Source organism: Narcine bancroftii, chromosome 1, assembly GCF_036971445.1.
Source record: "Narcine bancroftii isolate sNarBan1 chromosome 1, sNarBan1.hap1, whole genome shotgun sequence".
NCBI classification, from domain to species: domain Eukaryota; kingdom Metazoa; phylum Chordata; class Chondrichthyes; order Torpediniformes; family Narcinidae; genus Narcine; species Narcine bancroftii.
This window is the reverse complement of record NC_091469.1, coordinates 115,342,507-115,363,253: the sequence shown is the minus strand read 5'-3', so window position 1 is coordinate 115,363,253 and position 20,747 is coordinate 115,342,507. Positions and strand designations below refer to the sequence as shown.

At 41.6% G+C, this 20,747-nt stretch overlaps 1 protein-coding gene across 1 annotated transcript in view; it reads left to right on the top strand.

Annotated features, from left to right (window-relative positions):
* Nucleotides 1-20,747, top strand: part of msh3 (mutS homolog 3 (E. coli)) — a 340,568-nt gene that overhangs the window by 268,149 nt on the left and 51,672 nt on the right. Inside the window, exon 21 of the mRNA XM_069936474.1 lies at nt 503-689. Within this exon, the coding sequence (XP_069792575.1) occupies nt 503-689 (187 nt within the window). The remainder of the gene's footprint in view (nt 1-502; nt 690-20,747) is intronic.

The following is a 20,747-nucleotide window of genomic DNA, read 5'->3' as shown; positions in this document are numbered from 1 at the left end:
CAATAACCAAACATTCCTTGATTTTCATTGCAATTGTGGTTAATCTTAGAACATTACAGAGGCACATGAGACCCTTCAGCACGAGATGTTCTGCCGACCTTATGTACGCCTTTTAAAAAAACTAAACCCTTCATAACCCTTTATTTTTCTTTTATTCATATGTCTGTCCTAGACTTTCTTAAATGCGCCTATTGTTCCAGCCTCCACCACCACCCCAGGCAATGGATTCCAGGCACCCACCCCTCTGTGTTTTTCAAAAAATATGCACCCCTGATGTTTCCCCCAAACTTTCCCCCTTCACTTTGAACAATCTCCTTGAGTGTTTGCTACTCCTGCCTTGGGGGAAGAAAAGGTGCTGGCTTCCTACCTTATCTATGCCTCTCATCATCTTATAGACCCTATTAAGTCACCTCCTATCCTTCTTCGTTTCTGGTCTGTTAGGAAAAGTTTATTTCCTTTTTTTTAAATCTTGAACGTGACAAAAAAATGGATTTGTTTTCAGAATGGGAGCTTCTGACAACATCTACAAAGGTCAAAGTACATTTATGGAAGAACTGACTGAGGCAGCAGAGATAATTAAGAAAGCAACATCTCACTCATTGATCATATTGGATGAGCTGGGAAGAGGCACGAGTACTCATGATGGAATCGCCATTGCTTATGCCACCCTGGAACATTTTGTCAAAGACGTAAGTAAATATGCATTGAGAAAAAATATGACAAAACTAATGCTAAATGTGGACAAAACACCAATAAGCATAAAGTGTTTTCTTCTGCTGCTCTTTAACGGTGAATCTGGACATTTGACTTTGTTTCTTGGTCTCAGTGCAGTCCCGATAACACATTTATTGGATAATGTATTAGGGAGTTTTATTGCTTCCCATTAAAAAGACCAGTTCCTGAAGCATTGTAAACAGCATTTTGTGCTCATCATGGAATATAGAGGAGTAGAATGTAGGAACAGGCTCTTCTGCCCACATTCTGTAATGAACATGATGCCTAAATTGAACTAAAAATCTGCTGCTTACATATGATACGCATCCCTCTATTTCCTACATCCGTCTTGAAGCCTCTTAAACACTACTATTGTATCTGCTTCCAGGATGACCCTTTGATGGCCTGTTGCAGGCATAAAGGTTAAAAAAAACCCAAAGTTGCCCTGTACATCTCCTTTAAACTCACCTTAAATGTATGTCCTATAGTATGTGAAGTTTTTACACAGAAGAAAAAGATTCTGACCATCTACCCATCAATGTCTCTCATAGTTTATAAACTATCAGGTCACTCCTCAGCCTCCGAAGCTTCAGAGAAAAGAACCCAAGTTCGTCCAACCCTTTCACCTAACTCGTACCCTCTAATCCAGACAACATCCTGGTAAGTCTCCTGGGTACCCTTTCTAAAGCCTCTTCATCCTTTCAAGTGCATCCTAACCAAGGATTTATTTGGCTGCAACATGACCTCCTTCCTTTACACTCAATGCTGCAGCCCCCAAAAAGTGAAGCATTCCATACACCTTTTTCACTACTCTTTCTAGTAGTGTGGTAATTTTCAAGGATCTGTGAACCCCCAGATCCATCTGCATATCAATACTTGTATGAGTTATGCTATTAAATGTAAACTTTCCCCTTTCATTTGATCTGCCAATGTTCAAAACCTCACATTTGTCTGATTAAACTCCATCTGTCATTTCCCTGCCCATATCCTGATCTATATCCTGTTGTATAATATGACAGCCCTCTACACTTTCCACAGCACCACCAATTGCAGTGTCATCTGCAAACTTCCCAAATGCCCCACCTACATTTCCATTCAAGTTGTGTGTATACAGTATATCGCAAACGACAGGGGCCCCAACACCAATCCCTGTGGTACACCACTAGTCACGGACCTCCAGCTAGAATACACCCTTCCACCACTACCTTCTGTTTTCCATGGGCCGGCCAATTTTGTATCCAAAGTATTAATTCACCACGGATCCCATTCTTCTGGATTTGATCTGATGATAAGAAGGGGTCAATCTCAAAATACATTTAGTTAAACTCAGATTGCAATTAATTTGTAACTCTAGCATCAAACTTTGTCTACTTTTCCTGAAGCCTGTTAAAAATGTATATAGTATTCTGTATATATTGTTAAAAAGTACAAGTAACATGCAAGCAATAGACCATGAACCAGACAGTGTTTAATTTTAAAACATAAATTTTATTCATAACTCTTAAACTATAGCCCTCAACTATGCGCAGGGGTGTGTGTGTGTGTGTATGTGTGTGTAGTGTGTGTAGTGTGAGTGTGTGTGTGTAGTGTGTGTGTGTAGTGTGTAGTGTGTGTGTGTGTAGCGTGTGTGTGTGTGTGTGTGTGTGTGTGTGTGTGTTTGACTGAGATACCCAAACCATTACAGTCCAGAACCTCGAAAGTTTCTCAAAGTTCCGTCTTTTAAATTCAGTGTTGAAGCGCAGGCCTTTGAAATTTGATGCCCAGAATTAATGTTGAACTGATGGGGAGACTGGATGCAGTTCATGTCACAGAAGACTGAAGATGGCTGCTACAGACTCACTAATTCTCCTTGCGTTGCCTTTGAAGAAATTTCCATCCACACGAGCTGGTCCTTTTGTAGGCAAGACTTGAACTGGGCGGCCTCCACGAAGCTTCCAAGACCCTGGCACTGGTCTCTTCAAGTGATCTTCACTGTTAGTCACAATCAAAATGAAGCACTTTGCTTCCCAAAAAAACCCTCCTGGCACAAGTCAATCCTCTGAAAAGGTTTTGCTCTGAATTCCACAAAAATGCGGCTTTCTCTTCAGCTGTCAGAATGGATCTCTCTTGCCAAATCATAATATCTTTGTAAATTATAAAATCTGGAACAGACCTTCCCTCAGTTCTTCCAATGTACTGAATTGTCGCTGGGCTATGACTTGTATTGATGGTGGTGCTTGTGTGAAATGTTAACTGTGACCATTCATTTCCTCCTGTCTATACTATCCCTTACAGTGATTATTCCTTTTTACTAAAATGGGAGCTCATAATAATATTCAAAAAAATATTTTGCAAGCATGTCTTTTCAACACAGAGGTATTTTTGAGATTTGGGAAATGGGAAAATTAGGTCACGCTCTATATAATAGTACACATTTGCTTCTGACACCTTTGGAGTGATGCCATTTAAGAAAATCTGCCAATACTGGGGCCAAATGCAATACACAAATGTGCTGGAGAAACTCAGCAGATCATGCAGGTTTCATGGCAAAAGGTTCAGGCCCGAACCATTGGTTACATTTAACTTCCTATGGATGTTGTGTGACCTGCTGAATTTCTACATCATATTTGTATATTGGGGAGCGATGTCACTCTTTGAATGCTGCTTGTGTTCAGGAAAACTTGGGTTCCTTTTCATTTGCCATTGCGAGAAATGAATCTTATATTGCCTCTCTTCAATTCCAATAGACTTCTTTTGAAAATGCTACTGAGAACTTTTATCTTTGCCCAAGGGGAAAGGTCACAAAATGCTGGATTTTGACTGAGGGTCATGGTCCTGCGAGACTTGCTTTGTAAAATGAGCAGATGTACAACTGTATTCCACATTTAGAGGAGTGCCATTAGTGTCATATTCTATTTATACATTGATCTGAGAAAGTTTATGCCAATCATTTTTTTTACATTTCTTTGTTATCATTTGCTGACTGCTGCTAAATCATGGTCTAATATGGAAGTGGTGTTTGCAGTCCAAAAAATGTGTTTCAAGCAAGAAAGATGACAGACCTGGGAAAACTGGAGCAAGACACAAAATGCTGGAGGAACTCTGATTTCGCCAGCATCCACAGAAGGCAATGGATTGTCAGCATCTTGGCCTGAAATGTTGATGATCTGTTGCCTTCTGTGGATGCTGCCCGATCCACAAAGTTCCTCTTACACTTTGTGTGCTTCTCTATAAAATATGTCCAGCATTGATGCTTTGACGCCCTCGCTCATCTGTGGTGAAGATCTGTAGTCACAGATTTAAATTTAAGTCTGACTACATCATGATATGGTAAAGGGTGGAAGAGAGGAAATCAACCTTTGCATAGGACAAGTGGAATGAAATGAAGAGGATCAAAGGATTGGTGGGTTTCCCATAAAGAGCAACGGCTTATTGAATTACCTGCTGAAGTAATGAATGCACAGCTAGCATTGACTTCAGTGTCACTCATGTATTGAATGTCTATATCTAGCTTGTTAACAAGTCCTTATTAATAGGTTCACTTTGGAAGGATGGACATTCACCTTATGGTTTAAACTGGTGTTGTAAGGGGATCATCTTAATACCATGGAGGGAATATATGGAACTTGTTGATTAACATTTATAAATATTTATCCATGACTCCTGAAAATAGTGTGATAATTTCACTTCTTTGAAGGCAGGAAATTGAATAGATTTGAGTTTCCTGGATCATTGAAATAAAAAGCATAATTAAAGACAAAGAATTTAATGAAATGAATTTTGCTTAATGCATGGTGTCAAAAATAAAATGCCCTTGTATACATTACCAGAATTGCCCCTATCTTGCCCATTTTCTTTCACCCTCTCCCCTCACCCAGTGACTACTATTAGATTGGTGGGAGATTACTCTGAAGCAGGGATGGCAGACCAAAAGGAGCTGTTGTGCTCTCCCACAAGGGGTTGTAGATTCTACCAGCACCTCGTGTAGCAGAGGAAAATGGCTGACACACCAAGGGATGATGGTACTTTCCCATTCTGCAATGCCAGCAAAACATACCACGACCAGCAGTTCCATGTTTCTACACCCCATACACCATTAGCAACCAAGACTACTTCCGAGGGGTAATCAAGGTTTTTGGTTTTCTAATCTCTGTTCACACAAAAAACTGCAATCTGCTTCCAGTGGCAAACATTCCTCTTCCAGATGGCACCTCCCTGCTTCTTGTGATGAGTGCTTTGCTCCAGGCTAATAACAATCTGTCCTCAGGCAGAGACCATAAGAAATTGCAGATGCTGGAATCTGGAGCAAAAGGAGACTGCTAAAGGAACTCAGTAGGTTGAGCAGCTTTTGTGGAGGCAAATGGATAGTCCACATTTTGATTTGAGATCCTGCATCAGGACTGAGAGTGTAGAGGTAGTACAAACATTAACTTTTCTAATTCAGGATCACCCACTTCCCAATGTCCTTTCCCTCTGCCTCCCTTTGCTTTGACAAATGCTGCTTGACCTGCTGAGTTCTTCCACCATTTAAATTTTGCTCCTGTTCCAAGTGGAACCTCTTTTGCCATGGCAACAATCTGCACTTGGATGACAGTAAGCAAAGCTGTGATCAGGTTAGTTGAGACTTCAGATGCAGGGACACTTTAAATGGAAACAGAAACCAAGTGGGCACCATTTCTGGAGGGGAAATAATTTCTTCCTAGCTTTTATGAACTCTGGACACATTTGTTCCTTGCAAACTCTTTCTGGCAAGCTCTATCCTCATTAGAGGTTTCATCTTTGTCCCCCATTGCTTTCACCTTAACAAATTCCTCACACACCATGATGCTGAAATCTTCTTCCTTGGGCTCAGTCTCCATGCCTACTTCAAAAACCACAATTCTCCACCGCCACCCCCCCCCCACCCCCACAGATCCTTTCTCTCATTTTAAACCACCTTCCTCCTCCTAGACACCTCATTCCTGACTTCTGCCTGCTTTGGACCTTTATATTTCAAACTGCTACTGTGACATCAACTGCATTGATGCCACTACTCCCCTCACTCATTCCAATCTCACTCCCTCTAAAAGCCTGGCCCTTCACTCTCTCCGCACCAATCTGAACCTCACCATCAAACCTTCATACAATGGTGGTGCTGTTGTGGTCTGCTGTACTGACCTCTATCTGACTGAAGCCTGATGACAACTCTTAGACTTACCCCTCCAGCAGGACCACACCAAAACTCATCAAATCACTGTATCACACGCCATCTCTGAACTCATCACTTCTGGTCACCTCCCTGGCACAGCCTCCAACCTTATTGTTTCCCAACCCTGTTAAGCCTATTCATACCTCCTACCCAAGATCCACAAAACCAATCGTCCCGGCAGACCCATTGTGTCCACATGCTCCTGCCCCACTGAATTGGCCTCTGCTTACCTCAACTCATTTTTGTCCCCCTGGTCCAGTCCCTTTCCACCTACATCCAGGACATTTAACACGCCTTCCATCACTTTAACAACTTCCAGTTCCCTGAACTCGATTGCCTCACGTTTACCATGGAGAATCAATCCCTATACACCTCCATCCCCCATACTGAAGGCCTCAAAGACATTGGTTTCTTTCTGGACAGTAGAACCAACCAGTACCCCTCCACCATCACCCTCCTCTGGCTGGCAGAACATGTCCTCATCCTGATTAATTTCTCCTTTGACTCACCCCACTTTCTCCAGGTTAAAGGGGTAGCCATGTGTATGGGCCCCACCTATACCTGCCTTTTTGTTGGCCTTGTGGAACAATCCACTCTACAAGCCTACACAGGCAAGGCACCTCAACACTTCCTCAGCTACATTGATGACTACTTCAGTACTGTCTCATGTACCCATGATGAACTTGTTGACTTCATTCACTTTGCTGCCAACTTCTACCCTGATCTTAAATTTACTTGGTCCATCTCTGGCAACACTCTCCCTTTCCTCGATCTCTCTGTCTCCATCTTGGGAGACCAACTCGACAGACATCTTCTATAAATCCTCCAACTCCCACAGCTCCCTCGACTACATATCTTTCCACCCTGCCCTCTGTAAGGATTCTATTCTATTCTCTCAATTCCTCCATCTCCATTGCATCTGGACTCAGGATGACGACTTCCATTCCAGATCATCAAAGGTGTCCTCCTTCAAACAATGTGGTTTTCCCTCTACTACCATCAACTTGGCACTCACCTGCATATCCTCCATTACCTGCCTTGGCCCCCTCTTACCCCTCACGCAACAAAGCCAGGATTCCTCTCGTCCTCACCTACCATCCCATGAGTCTCCGCATCTAACACATCCTCTTCCGCCATCTTCGCCACCTACTACATTATCCCACCATTAGATACAGTTTCCCTCTCCACCTTCTGCAGGCACTGCTCCCTCCATGACTTGCTTGTTTACTCCTCCTTCTCCAACAATTGACCCCTTGAGCCCTACCCCTGTGACCACAGGACAATCTCCACTTGTGTCCATACCTCCTCCGTCACCATCTTTCGGGGCCCCAAACAGTCCTTCCAAGTGAAGCAAAGTTTCCCTTGTGAATCTGCAAGGTTCATCTACTGCATCCAGTGATTACATTGTGGTCTTCTCTACATTGGAGAGATTGGACACAGATTGGGAGGTCACGGCATCTTGGATCTGTCCACCACAATAGCGTGGTTCTCCCAGTGGCCATGCATTTTCAATTCTCCACCACTTTCTGTCTTGTCTGTCCATGGTCTTGTGCACTGCCAAACTAAGACCACCTGCAAACTGGAGGAACAACACCTCATCTTCTGACTGGACACTCTCCAACCAGAGGCATTAATATCGACTTCTCTGGCTTTTTTTTAAATCCCACTCTTCCCCTAGTGCCTTTCCTTATCTCTTTCCCTCCATCTCCTTTCATGATATGTTCTTAACTTGTCCCTTATCATATCCAATTAATATCTTTTGTTGCTCAGGATTCCTCCCCCAGCCAGCATGGTCTGAATTCTGAGACTTCCTGAGATTTCCTGCTTCTGGCACATTTCTTGAAGAGGGGCTCAGGCCCAAAATGTCAGCAATATATCTTTGTCTCCAATAGATGTTGAAAAAAACCTAGCTGATTTCCTCCAGCATTTTAGTGTGTTTTTACTACACAAACGTGTCTGAAACCTTTGTGTTTCACCAAGTTGGACAACCTGCCTAGTATTTACCATGTATGTTGGAGTGTAAGACAATATTTGAACCTTAAAAATGTCACCCCAAAACCAGGGGTCGTCTTGTACAACAAGTATAAAATCCAAATCTTAATATCCTGTGGCGGCAGTTTCCTCAACGGAGAATGGCGATTGCTACTAGGTTCAATGTGGAAAACCAATCAACAGTAACACTGTGGCAACACAAGTCAACAAAAGAAATGTCTGATTCGTGGACTTTGTTGGCCTTTAAGCGGATGTACTATCAGACATGAATAAATGCATTAATTGACCTCACTCTCAATCAGCTTTTCTTCCAGAATTCAGCGCAGAATCACAGCAGCCGTGTGGACACACCAGCAAGGTGCCAATAGACAGTGGATCTTCTTCCCTCGGCTGAGAGTTGAATAATGGCAACACATTGTGATGTGTCACGGAACTCCTCACAATTCAATGTGACAACGATAAACTATCTCTTTTTTGTAAATGGAAGTGATACAAGGTTTTAACGCTCACTCTAAAGGCTTTTTATGCTATAATCTATCAAAGGACCAAAGTAGAAATAGAAGTAAACTGATCACCTTCATTTACTCCTGATTGGGAAGCAGCTGTGAGACTTTGGGAACAATAATTACTGCTATACTGTCATTCTAAGTTATTCATGAGGACACATCCACAGGCAAGGGTGAATCACAGCTATCTTCACGAGCAGTGATGCAGAATTGGAATATTCGAGCTGACTGGCGGCAATTTGAACACGCTCAATAGATGTGGATATTTCCGATGATGAAGAGAGTGGATTGCAGCATATGAAAATCACGGAAACGAGTTTTCACTCCTCAACAGCATCACTCCACTTGTCAGTGAGATAGTTGGTAAAGGGCGATTGGGGCATTAAGTGGTCAGTGCCAGACTTGGGTAGTCTGGTACATTGAGGATAGCTCAAAAACCTACATTTTAAGTGGAAATTCTGGAGGTTGTCTTATATACCAGTCATCTTACATGCCGACATTTCTGGTAGTTATGCAAAAAAGAATCAGCTGCAACAGCCTCGTACACTTTTTAATCTGGGCGTCATCCGAGCCCCTTTGCTACACCCCAGAGATTGGATACCCCTTTAGCAGGGTGGAACTGGCCTTCCCATTGACTTTCAGAAATAAAACTCCTCTCCTGTTCGGTTATGCTGCTGAGTGTGGAGTGTCAGCACCTGTGGCTGGACCAGCCTTTTGTTTTGGAAGCTGAGCCTGCAGATCTGGAAGGTAAAAAGGAAACCTTGCTCCCAAGCATTGACATGATTGTCATTCTGTCTGTCTGTCTGTGTGTGTGTGTGTGTGTGTGTGTGTGTGTGTGTGTGTGTGTGTGTGTGTGTGTGTGTGTGTGTGTGTGTGTGTGTGTGTGTGTGTGTGTGTGTGTCTCTGTGTGTGTGTCTCTGTGTGTGTGTGCGCGCCTCGTCAGAAAGTTCTTAAAGTTGTCAGGATGCACAATTGAGTTGTAGTTTTCATTTCAATGTACCTTCTGAGGTTATACAATTTTTCCTGCATTTATCTATTATCCAAGTGAATCACATTGTAAGCATACCTCAGTGGCCACCACCTGCCCTCCCCAAATGTGACAAACCTGGTCGAACTCTTTCATTATCAGGATCCAAGGTGTTGGTCAATGAAAATATGCTTGCATTTTTACCCAGGATTTGTAAACTAAAGCTCCATCTTGGCTGCACTGGAATGAGTGGGCTGGAATTAGTACAATGCTGGATTAGTGCTTCAATTCAGGAACGCATCTTCCAGGCAACTTTCTCTTTTATCTTTTGAAATAATTCTTTCCATTTTAGAAAAATAGCATTGGAAGATTGATGCTGTTATATTAATTGTTCTGCATAATTTATTACTGCAACCTTCGCAGCATTTTTCTGGATCATGTACAAGAATAAAAAATTTTCGAGGTGAAAAATGACATTTACCCTCCTCCAAATAACTGGTGAAGTTTGTTTTTTGTTGAAATCTAAATTTTGAGTTTAAAGCTTGCCTGTCATTTAAACACCTGACCTTTTCCTCACTGAATATGCATTTTCGACAGCTTCAAACTGCTGATGTAGGAATGTCGATTGATCACTGCTTACAGTTTACGTTTTATAGCAATGTCGTTTCTACAAAGGCTTTTAACTGTGTATCCTGGCAACATGTTTCTATTTTTATAAGGTATATTATGTTGAATTAAAACCATATAATATTTCATAATTGCAAACACTGATGTGCAAAATGGCATTGGGATAAAGAGGTAGTTTACCAAAAACTTTGTCCTTAATTTTGTTTAATATTTAGTGGAATTGTAAATGACCCCAAAAAACTTGTGATAAATATAATTGGTTAAGTTTGACAATTTACTCAAAGTTAACATCCGATGATTTACCTACTCAGTCAAGGATTAAGACAAAAAAAATATCTTTTAGATGGAAGGGATATTGATATTATTTTGATTGAATCATATTCCCCTTTAGGACAAATGTGATACTGCTGGTGAGGGCGCAGAGGAGACTTAACACAATTGAGTGTTTTGGATATGAGGAAAGACTGGAGAGGGTCTGATTGTTTTCCCTAGGGCGGAGAAGGTTAAGAACTGACATGAATGAGGTATATAAAATGGATAGATGTAGATAGAACAGACTGCAGGAAATTTTTCCCCAGTTTAGAACGTGTTAAAACTAAAGGATGTAGATTTGGGATAAAGATTTAAAGGGGATCTGAGGGGGATATTTTCACTGAGAGAATGATTAGTACCTGGAATTCTCTGCCTGAGTGACTGATGGAAGCAGAGTTGCTGACAGCATTTCTGAAGTGTCTGGACGAGCCTTTGAATTGCCTAGATAAAGGTTTTGGGCCACGCGCTGGAAGGTGAGATTAATACGGATGGGCATCCAGTGGTCACTGTGGACTTGATGGGTAGAATGGCCTTTATCCACCATGATGTACGACTCATGATTCTGCAAATTAAATGACATCATTGCCTTTACAATGTTCCTCAACATTGTAGTGTGACAATTTTTAAACACGATCTTTCGGCGGCACAGTTAATGTAGCCATTAGTACATCAATGTTACACTGCCAGCGATTGGGATAGGGGTTCGAATCCTGCGCTATCTATAAGGAGTTTGTATGTTCTTCCTATTATCTGCATGGGTTTTTTCCGGGGCCTCCGGTTTCCTCCAGGGGTTGTAGGTCAATTGGTTAGCACGGGTTCGTGGGCCAAAAGGGCCTGTTACTGTGCTCTTTGTCTAAATTTAAATTTAAAAATGCTTGCAGGATGATGTCTTTGTAGCACACTGTCAAGTTGACGCAGACCAAGGTCAATCCCATATTTACTTTGGTTTCTTCACTGATCCGGGTCTACTGAATGGACTTCTGACCTCTTGTTGTCTCTCCTAGACCTGGCCTGATCCTAAGCAGTACTTTTTCGATTGTAGTGGCAGGGTCACATTGTTGGTAGTCAGTAGTGCGCTGCATTTTCAAGCATTTAGCACATCTGTCAGAATGTTCGAAATGGGAGCAGGAGCAGGCAGTGTGGTCCATTGAACTGCTCCAGCACTTAATAAAATTCGTGTCTGATCTGCTCTTGGCTGAGACCAAGATCAGATTAGAAGCTTTGAAAAGGTAGATGCAGGGATGATGTTTTCCCTGGATTAAGAATAATGTTCTTCATGGAAGAGGCCAAGGTATGTGGGGTTAGTACAGGGAAATGTTGTTAGGGTAAACATCAGCATGAATTTTATTGAATGGAGGAGCAGGAAAATGTGACTAAATAGCCTACCCCCTCATCTGTTTCTTATGTTTGTTCTTAATACATACTGAGGGGAAATAAGGGAGGAAGAAGCTGTCATTTTATTATTCATGGGCAATTTGGGGGGATTGCTAGTAAGGTCAACATTCACGGATTGTATCTAATTCACCCTTCGAAGGTGATGGGAAATCAAACTTAACGGCTGTTGTCTGTGCCAATGTGCTTTTGGTTGAAGGTTCTAGGATTTTAACTTAGTACTGATGAGAATCAGGGTGGTTTTGTTAGAACTGCACTCGTCCAAGGAACAGAAAGCTATTGAACTACCAACCTGTTTTACAAATAGTGAAAAGTCATTGGATGCTGTCATAGGTTAAGACATGACAGTTCTGACCTCTTATAGCAACTAAATGTATGTGACTGATTCAGTTTATAGCCAACAATGAGCCCTCAGGACTTTGGTGAAGACGAACTAGTTGATGGTAGTGTTTTGGGCATAAAGGGGTGGACTCACTTTGATAACATAAAAGATAGGCTGTCACAAATGTAATATTAATTGAATATATGGACTGTCAGGACTGTCATTATTTAGTAAAATGGTAAACTGAGTACCAGCTCTAAAAGCACAGTCATGTTCCATTGAGAAAGTCTGAATCCAGTGAATGTAGTGAGTTCCTCTCTGTTCCATTGAGATCAATTTTATAAGGTCAGTGAGACTGAACAGTCTTTCCAATTGAATCTGTAGGGGTCATCTACTGAATCTGGATGCAGACGAGGGCATTGTTTCAATGAGCAATTTCACTCAGTCCAGTGCAATAACAGGGACCTCCCAGTGGCCAAGCATTTCAAGTTTCACGCCCTATTCCATCATCGATCTATTTGTCCATGGTCCTGTGCACTGTCAAGTTGGGGCTACCCACAAATTAAAGAAACAACACCTAACATTCAGTATGGGCACTTTCCAACCAGGCAGCATTAACGGTGACTTCTCCAGTTTCCATTCTCCCCCGAGTCTCTCTCTTTCCCTATCCCTCTGTCTCCTTTCCTCCAGCTCCCCATCCCCTTCCCTCTCCATTCAGAGGGCTGACCCCTCCCTCTTATCATGTCTCAGCTTTTTTTCTCTTCTGCACTCCCATTCTTATCCACCTATGACTTCTTGCCTGTTGGCAAGTGCACCTCCCCCTACCCTTTCTTCCCTCCTCCCCTCACCTGCCCCACCCTTTTATTTGTGCACCTGCCTGCTTTTTGCTAATACTTTAATGAGGGACTCAGGCCCGAAATGTTGGTCAGATCTCTTTGCCTTCTTTTGATGCTGTGTGGCCTGCTGAGTTTATCCACCACTTTTGTGCATTGAGTGGAAATGACACTTTTATCACGTTGCTGATAAGTTGTGCATTTGCTTGTGAAAAAGCATTTAGTCAGGATTATTGTGATTGTTTTTTCATCCAGTTGTCATTAAGTAAGGTCTTAAAGTGCAGTTACATTATCGGATTCCCTCACTTTGGAGTGCAAATCTTCAGTGTAACTACTGACTTGTTTTCATGGCCTTTGCTATATCCAATCATTTCTTGATATCATGTGAGCATCTTGTAAGGCTCTCAGGAGGAGGCAGAGATGGATATCAAATGTATTACTTCACCCTTGTGTACTTGTGCAATTGGCTCAATCGCCTTTGAAGCTGAAGATGTTCATGTAGCAGCTACATCCTCATCACCCAGGAGATGGCTGTTTATTTCTGATCCCATTCCACTCTGGATGTGCTAGAATACAAACTTTTGACTCTTTGGTTGTCAAATCACTTAATTTTGGTAATATCCCATTGCTTCCATTTATTAATGAAAATATAAGGGCAGTAGAAAAATAAAACCAGCAGCCATTAAAACAAAAATGGTTTCTATCAGGGTTGTAATAAAGGAGTTGTCACATTAAGAGGTGATCTACATAATAAATAATAATGGCGAGATGGAGGAAGAAAAACTGATAAATTCTGGCTGAAAAAGCTGCATTATTTTCAGAGCAGAGAATTGAGGATGTGATAGAGGTGTTCGTTATTAACATTGGACAACATTATTGCAAGTTCAAGGAAAGGTGATTGGTGAAAAAGCAAAGGATGCAGAGCGATGATTAGGAGGAGGGATTGGAGAGATTAGGTCTATTAGGGTGTACTAACAACATGTCGCACTCAGTGCCACCAAAATCAAACAGCTGATTGTAGACTTCAGGAAGGGAAAACCAAAGGTGTACGATCCAGTGATCATTGAGGGATTAGAAGTGGAGAGAATAAGAAAATCTAAATTCTGAGGAGTCACTATATCATAGAGGACTTTTCCTTGACTCAACATATTAACATCATCGTGAAGAAAGCATATCAGTGCCTCTCACTTCTCAGGAAATTTGCAGAGGTTTGGTATGACTTCGGAAACCTTGACAGACTTGTTCAGATGTGTAGTGGGCAATGTGCTGACTGGCTGCATCGTGGCTTGGTAAGGGGGAACCAATGCCCCTGAGTGGAAAGCTTTGCAAAAGATACATCACAGTCAAAACTCTCCCCACCATCAAGGTAACACTGCCGTCAGAGAGCAGCAACAATCATCAAAGATCCACACCACCCAGGACATGCTCTTTTCTCACTGCTGCCATCAGGAAGAGATATAGGTGCCACAAGACTCGAACCACCAGGCTCAGGAACAGTTGATACACCTCCACCATCAGGCTCCTAACACAAACTCAATCAGAGACTCATTTAAGGACTCTTTCTTTGCACATTATTTATTACAGAAATTTATTTTTCTGTATTGGACAGTTTGTTTACATTTCTTTCCTTTTCTTTTCTTGAGTGCAGTCATCTTGGGGACAACATACATTGTGGGTCATGTTTGAGTTGTACAAGAAGGATCTTGCTGTCAATCAGGTCAAGTCCTGGTGCTTGTTTGTAAGCACTGACAATGAGCCATTCCGCCAGATGAATTGGACGGTATGCTAAGGGAACCATCGCACCATGTCCATTGAATCCTTGTCTCTCAGTGTCTGCTGACCAATGCCTGATGGCCTTGTGGTCAAAGGTGTTTGTCTGAAAATACTTTTCCACAAAGGATAGGTAGTGTGGCAAAGTTTAGATGACTTGGACATTGTGCACCAATGGGGCCAGGCCCATCTTTCACAACGCCTGGGACAGGTAGAACCTCAGCACATTCTGGCTCTTGGTACCCTCTTACTTTGGTTCCCCACACAGCTTGATGCAGCCATACACCAATTAACCACCAAATCCCATATGTTATTGGAGGGTGGGATGAAACCAGAGAACCTGCAGGAAACCCATGCAAGGCACGGGGAGAAACTCCTTACCGACAGTGGAGGATCTGAACTGAGTTACTGGTGCTGTCTTAGTGTTGACTAACTGCCATGCTATCCTTCTGCCCCTTGAAGGGATTGCATGTGAAATGTATCACTTGATTCACGGTTGAGGTAAACACAATAAGCACGTTCAGAAGGGCTTTGGATCAGTACATTATCCTTGCTATGAACTTGAAGCTCACCACCTGTGTCATTTATGTTGTCTGATTTTATACTAATTAGGTGAATAAATGAAAGAGAGTAACCTTGGTTTGTGTTCAGTGCAGTTATGAAAGGTAGATAATGGAGAAGTGTTCCAATACTGTGTTTGTTTCCTTTCCATTCTACTATCTAAGAAGTTTGTAAAGGAAGTGTTACTATTGCATATAGTAATAATGAATGTATTACACCAGGTATTGAAGTCAATATATGGTCATTTTTAAGCAAATAATATGATAGGTGAGAAGGACCTGGGCATAATGTAGATTGAACAAAAGCTAATTTTGAGGTAGTGGGGACAGAACTTGGGAAAATAAACTGGTTAACAATGTTGGCTTTCAGTGGTGTAGAAAAACAATACATTACATTTAAAAGAATGTTCAATTGGGAAATGAAAAAAAAAATTCTATTGGAAAAAAAAACAAATTAAATGTAATGAGGCACCACAGATGAATAAGACGTAAGGGAAAAATTCAGGGCAAGGAAATTGGTAGTGGCAACTGCAGAAAGCATGACAAGGGAAAATACTAAGATATTAGAAGAACAGTCTAAAGCTATTTTGAAAAGCATAGAACTATAACATCAACTTATCAAGGAAGTTAAAGTAAAATCAAAAATATTGGACTGGATCTGGCTTGCTAACTGCAGCCTTTGTGTGCAAGTACTCACCCAGGTCAAGTCGAGAGGGCTGACAGTGGTCTCGGTGGGAGCTGCAGAGATCCTGTCCACCAGAATGTCCTTGACAAGCTTTGAAGTTGAGGTGTTTTCAAAAAAACTAAATAATTTGAAGAAACAAATAGATCATGTAAAAGTATATTAACATGGAGTTATTGAAGGTGTTATCGTAAATATCTTTTTGAAAAAAACTTGCCTACTCTCCATTTTCCAATTTGCAGGCTGGCAAGCCCCTTGAATTTAGTTGGGTCACTCCTTGTTCAAAAAGAGAAAGTTATCCACAGATCAATGAGTCTCATATCTATCATTGGAAAATATTACAAGAAATTATTATGGAAGTAGTAGAAACAAGTTTGGGAAATCTTATTACACCAAAAAGAGTCCGTACTTACCCAGGAAGGAGGAATCATGCCTAACAAATCAGATTTTTTTGAGGAAGTTTTGACTACATTGCATAGAGGGGACCATTGTATTTGGACGCAGAAAGTATTTGATAAAGTGCCTTGCATTAGGTTCTTACAAAGCCTACTGTGTTGGAAAAATATATATGGGACCAGATAGAAGGTTGGCTTACATTTAGAATGCAGGCAGTAGGTGGGTTAGCAGTGATTTTTGGTTGGTAACCTTTGACCAATAGAGTACCACAGGATCAGTGTTGGGGCTGCAATTGGTTGCAGTATATATTAATGATTTGGAGGAAGAGAGCAAATGTATGGTAGCCAAGTTTGCAGTTGATGCAAAAATAAGTGGTGAGGGTTGTCAGGAGAGAACTGTTTTTGGAGAGATATTAATATGTTGAATGAGTGGGTGGAAAAGTTGGCAAATAAAGTATAATCGTGAAAATGTGAAGTTATTCATTTTGGAATGAAGACCATAAGTCTTATTTGCATGGAGATAAAATGTAGATAGCTTTAGCGCAAAAGGATTTGAGATTCTTGTGCATGAAACATAGGAAGTTAGCATTAAAGTGCAGAGAAAATGAAGACTCATATTGTTGGCTTAATTTCAAGGGGTTTTGAGTATAAAAGTCAGGAATTCTCACTGCAGTGTATAACACCACATCTTGAGTCTCAATGATTTTGATCCCTTTATTTATTTCTTTGGAGGCAGCTCAGGGAAGGTTCACTACGATGATCCCAAATGTGAAGGCTTGTCCTATGAGGAAAGGCTAAACATTTTGTGACTCTACTCAGTGGAGTTCCGAAGAATGAGAGGTGTTCTTATCAAACTGTACATTATTGTTAGGGAGATAGGGCAAATGCTGAGAGGATGTTACCTCTTGTGAGAGAGGTCAGAACCAGAGGGCATGATCTCAAAATAAGAATCTGCTTTTAAGAGTGAGGAAAGATTTCTTCTCCCAGAAAATTGAGTGTTTGGAGCTCCTTACAGTAGAGAATTGTTGCAGAGAAGTTGGTGGATATATTTAGGACTGAGATTGATTTCTAATCTGCTACAGAATCGAAAGTTATGGGGAAAGGCCAGAAAAGTGGACATGAAATGTCAAATCAGCCATGATTTGAATGGCAGAGCAGACTTGAGGGGCTGAATAGCCTACTCCTTTTCCTCCCCTTTATGGCCTTTTGGGTCTCTGATCTTATCCTACATTTGACCTGGTGCAGGATTGAGAGAGGGCAATTTCCCCAATCAATTACTTCAGACTAGCCATAGCTAGAAATGATGCAACAGTGAAGTAGGACAATGATCTAAATGCAAATGAATGGCATTCCTGGCAAAACATCATCATCATTTTTGATGGAAGTTCATTGATCTGGAAGATAATGATTTTGCTTAGCTTGCCTATTTTATTTCTGTTGGTGGTTATTGGCCAGGACACCAAAGACAATGACGTGTTGAAGACACTGCCTCAAAAATGCACCAAACTTAAAAGGCCCTCATCACCCTGGCCATACTCTCTTCTCACTGATGTCTCCAGGCAGAAGATATGGAAGCCTGAGGCCTAACACCTCTAGGTTCAAGAAACTGTGAGACTCTTGAACCTATCATCATCCTAACCATAACACTACAAAACCAACAATGCTCTGTCAGCACTAATGAAACAGTGCTAATGACACCGCTAACCAGCTGTGAATATTTATTATTTTTCTCTTCATTTTATACTTCTTAGCTTTTTTCTCTTCTTACGTATTAATTGTACTTGTTAGTAGAGCGTGACATTAAACTTAATTCGTACCTCTCTTCAGAATAGTTGCATGGGACTTTTGTGTTTCGGATAACATTGACCAGGAAGCATTCACTTAGTATTCTCTAGAGTGTCAGCTTGTATTTATTGTTCACATCTCCAGAGTAGGACTTGAACATTAAATCTTCTGATCCCAAGAAGAGAAAATGATCATTTGTTAACTGGCAGATATGTCTTTTATATCCCTGTATCCCTGACCATAAAGCCCTGCAAAGGTAGTGAACACAATCCAGAACATCACAGGTAAAACCCACCCCACCATCGGGAACATCTACAGAGAAGGCTGGAGCAATCATAAATCAGATTCAGATTTTATTGCCATGAAATTCAGTGTTCTAGGCAGCATCATAGTGCAAACGTTCATATTATAACCATCTTACAACACGAGTATAAAAATAATTAAAATAATCGTGCACGAAAAGTAAGGCAGTGTCTTTGATTCATTGATTATTCAGGAATCTGATGGCAGTGGGGAAGAAGCTGTCCTTGTGCCGTTGACTGCTTGTCTTTAGGCTCCTGTACCTTTTTCCTGATGGTGGCAGAGTAAAGAGGATAGAGGCTGTTTTTTTAAGATGCCGCCTCTTGTAGATGTCCTCGATGGAGTGAACTCTGGCGCCTGTGAGGTCGCAGGCCAAATTAACAGAGAGTTGGTGCCTTCAAACCAGGCAGTGATGCAACCAGCCAGATTGCTCTCCACCTGTAGAGGTGTACGAGAGTCTTCAATGACATACCCAACCTTCTCAAACACCTCACAAAGTATAGCCACTGGTGAGCCGCCTTTGTGATAGCATCAACGTGGAGCCTTCAGGTCATATTCCCAGAGATGTTGACACTCAGGAATTTGAAGTTCTTGACCCTCTCTACTACTGAGCCCTCGATGAGGACTGGGTCGTGTTCCCCTGACTTTCTCCTGAAGCCCATAATCCTCTCCTTTGCTCTGCTGAATTTGAGTGCAAGGTTGTTGTCGTTACACCATTCAACGAGCTGATCTGTCTCCCTCCTGTACGCTTCCTCATTGGCATTTGTGATTCTGCCGACAACTGTGGTGTCATTGGCAAATGTATAGATAAGATTGGAAATGTGCCTGGCCACACATTCAAGGGTATATAATGAGTAGAGCAGTGGGCTAAGAACGTATCCTTGGGGTGAGTTTGTGTTGATGATTAGTGAGGAGGAGACATTGTTTCCAATTCATACTGACTGGTCTTCTGATGAGAAAGTCAAGGATCCAGTTGCAGAGGTAGGGTACAGAGGCCTAGAGTTTGTTGCTTTTTGACCAGCACTGAGGGAATAAAGGTATTAAAGGCCAAGCTGTAGTCGATGAAGAGCAGCCGTATGTATGAATTGCTGTTTTCCAGCTGATTCAGGGCTGAGTGGAGAGCCAGCCATATTGCATCTGCTGTGGAGCGATTGTGACGATAGACAAATTGCAGTAGGTCCAGATCTTTGCTTAGGTACGTGTTAATTCTGGCCATGACCAGCCTCTCAAAGCATGTCATCACAGTAGAAGTTAGTGCTACTGGGCGGTAGTCATTGAGGCCGCTCACACTGCCCTTCTTGGGTACTGCGATGATTGATGCCCTTTTGAAGCAAATGTGAACCTCTGGCTGCAGCAATAAGAGGTTGAAAATGTCCGTGAACACAAGGATCCACGTCACCCAGCACATGCTCTGTTCTCCCTGCTACCATCATGATGCCACAGTTCTCCACCATCAGTCTCCCAAACAAAAAAACTCCATCAGGAGCAGATTTAAGGACTCTTACTTTTGCACTTTATTGACTTTTTCTCCCCCCTCTCTGTATTGCACAGTCAGTTGTTTAGATTTCTTTATTTGTTTACATGTGTACATTGAATCAGGATTTTTTTTGCATTGCCTTGCCTGCAGGAAAAAGAATCTCAGGGTTGTAAGTGATGTCATATCTGACAACAAATCTGAAATCTGTATGCTTGTCTATGGAATCGCCCTTCTACTTGAAAACTAATTGTGGTCCTATATCTCCACTGTGTCTCATAAACATCTGCCTGGGAGGCCAAGTAGGTGATGAAAGGAGTTGTGAATTTGTAGGGCTCCAATTGCTATTTAACGAGTGAGTTCTTGTCAATGCCTCTTCTCAGTCCCCATTGTGGAAACCTTACTTTAGCCAAAGCATCACCATTGAAAACGCTGTCCCCATAGCCCCAGCCACTTGTCATTGACTAACACTAGCCGACTCCGTGATCACGAGATGAAACTGATCTGAACAGGGTGAGTACGTGACAACGGTGTTGATTCAAACTGTTATAATCTGGCACTGAGGGCAATGGTATAATTCAACAACAAATAGTTTGTTTCCTCTTCAAGTGTGCATCTATAGTTAATATTTGTGTTCAGACAGCAATTATCTATCTAGATTTTTTAAATTAATGAAAATTACAATCTCTTTCATTTTTTTTTACTCACAGCCTGAAATTAACCAGAAAAATGGTGTAGTTTTGGCCATGGAAATGACATTGAAATTTTGATGGCGCCAAGCAACAGGCCTTAGAAAACACAAAAGAGAAGTGCCTCAAAATAATTATGCAGTGGATGGAAATGTAGATGAAAATATTAAAAAGAGATGCAAATGCTAGAAATCTGAAATAAAGCCAGAAAATGATGAAAACACTCAGCAGGCTTAATAGCATCTATGCAAAGAGAAACA